The following is a 2325-nucleotide window of genomic DNA, read 5'->3' on the forward strand; positions in this document are numbered from 1 at the left end:
TAAAATGATTCACTGACAATGACAGCGAGGTACCTGTGCCGAGTCACAAACGCACTCTCTTTCGTTTATTCAACATGTATGGTAAATAACTTTAAAAAACCAGGAGACCTTAAATTCACCAGACTAACGCAAAGCGTTAAGGCAAGAAATAAGACCAAGCACCAAAACACGGACAAAAAGAATAGGTAATAAACTCAATTACGACACAAAATCATCATAATCTAGTCACAGGGTGATTCTTAACGAGGGTCTCGAAGGCAAAACAGTGAGACGCAAACTATCCGTAAAATTAAAAATTGATGGCAAGATCCAGGTTCAAGCTGTACAGACAGCTCAGGCCTAGCACGGTCCCATCTCAATTTTTGCAGTCGTGATTGAGTTGGAAGAAAAGCGCCCACTCCTTAGAATCGGCGGGCGCCATTCACATCAAATGGACACTAGCAAAAATTCAGATCATTTCTGTTTGCAAATCATTTCTTCTTCTCGCCACCGCCAGCGGCCCTGTCGATAAAGGAGAAAACCCCATGAGCACAAAATGCAATCGTGCGAGCGAAGACCGAAAGGGAATTCCACGTCCGGCAAAACTTACCTCGTTTTTCGAAGCACTGTAGCCATCTCCTCACGCTTTTTCTTTGCCCTTAAGTGAGTTCCCAGCCTCCTTTTCGCAACCTTCAGGGCACGCTTATCCTTGCCGACCTTCAGAAGCTCAGTGATTCTCTTTTCATAGGGCGCAAAGCCTACGACTTCGCGGATCAGCTTTCTTACGAAAGAGGTTCTCTTTCCCAGCTTCTGCAAAACGGCCCAAATCGTCGGCTACGAATCTCATAACGAGAAATGGCAAGGTTGCGGCCAGAGACGCATGAAGCATACAAAATCTCGTTGAAAGAAACATTGGACGAAATCAGCGAAGGAGAAGGAGACAGAAGGCGTACCCCTTTAGTGGAAGAAGGGAGAACAGGAAGTTCGCGCTTGGTAACGACGTGTCCTTTGTTCATGCCAGCAGCAAGGCCGCTCTTGGGAGGAGGGGGCGCCATAGCTGTAAGCTTGGAGCTTCACGACAACAACAAAAGACCTCACCAAATAAGAGTTTGTCCTTGTTCAACACACCCTTTTCAAACCCTAACATCACCCCTTTCAACTATGGTTACATATTACATTGGGTTAACCTCGCTAGCGTTTTGGGGTCACGCACTCCCCTCTATGCTTTGTTACCTAACACCCTACACCTATCGGAATCCCACCAATTTTGGAAGCAACACCACCTTATGATGTTCCCGAAGAATGACTTGTTCTCTCAAATTCAGCTAGCTATGTTCTACTTTTGGCAATCCTGTGCTGGAGCATTAACATTCTCTTGTTACCAAAAGCATCTATTTAGCTAACCTTATCGATCCGACTGCTATGTAATTTTTATTTATTACTTTCTTTAAATATTATTACCTTCTCACACAAAAAGAAATTGTTTTAAACTAACAGTTGCGGAAAATTTTCAAAATCTAGCCTTCTTTGCAACATGATGTAGCACGATTCCTTGAAAATGAGGAGGAAGCAAGAGGAATTGGAGGGAATCTATCTAAGTGGGTAAACTATCGACAATACTAAGGGACAAATCACATGACAGCTAGGACCATTCATGCTACATTTTTTTAACCAACTCATCACTTTTTTTGGAATGGATGGAATGTTGCTTAGAAACATTTTTGAGGGGCATGTAGCCCTTTTCTTCCAGCACACAAACTCTTACTGGTCCCTCTAATCTAGTTAATAACCTACCAAATCTAACCTCATGTGTAGCTTTGCACATTTGGAGGACACGAGATCAATTAGACCATCAATTACCTCATTGTTCACTTTCTCTAGAATCAACTTATTACTCCTCATCATACTGGAATTGTTAAGACAAGAACTAGATGGGAGCTTCCAAGGCTTGCATTTATATCACCCACGAAAATGCGTCCACAAGCAAAGGATTGAGCACCCCATAACCTTTTACCTTATGTTTCAAGATTGGGTTAGATTTCACTTTCTTCCTCTTGCATCCTTCTAGGCATTGTAGTTTTGGCTTCAAAAGATGAAAAATATATCAAAGTAAGACCACTATCATGATGCTCACAATGTGGGCATCCCACTGGGTGTATCATGGCAATGGGATTGCATGAGACAACAGCATGGGGTTAAAGCAAGGCCTACTATGTGAAGAGAGTGGGAGAGAAGGAAGGAGTCTCACTTGCGGCTTTCTCACATACACAATGGGGAATACACACAAAGGTGGAGGCTGAAAACAGTTTTCCTCTTCTTAGTTGAACTCTCTAAGTACAAAAGGAA

The 2325-nt window shown here is 42.8% G+C and overlaps 1 protein-coding gene across 1 annotated transcript; it reads right to left on the reverse strand.

Moving 5' to 3' along the window:
* Positions 1 to 266: 266 nt before the first annotated feature.
* Positions 267 to 1093, reverse strand: LOC147884375 (large ribosomal subunit protein eL36y-like). Its single transcript, XM_087398379.1, has 3 exons — positions 933 to 1093; positions 590 to 789; positions 267 to 501 (listed from the first exon to the last, which is right to left on the reverse strand). Exons 1-3 carry the CDS (start codon positions 1032 to 1034, stop codon positions 471 to 473), a joined length of 333 nt encoding a protein of 110 aa, XP_087254505.1. The 5' UTR covers positions 1035 to 1093; the 3' UTR covers positions 267 to 470.
* Between the last annotated feature and the right edge of the window lie 1232 nt (positions 1094 to 2325).

This window comes from Dipteris shenzhenensis, chromosome 27, assembly GCF_047967505.1.
Source record: "Dipteris shenzhenensis isolate YYH24624 ecotype China chromosome 27, Dip_SZ_1.0, whole genome shotgun sequence".
NCBI lineage: Eukaryota > Viridiplantae > Streptophyta > Polypodiopsida > Gleicheniales > Dipteridaceae > Dipteris > Dipteris shenzhenensis.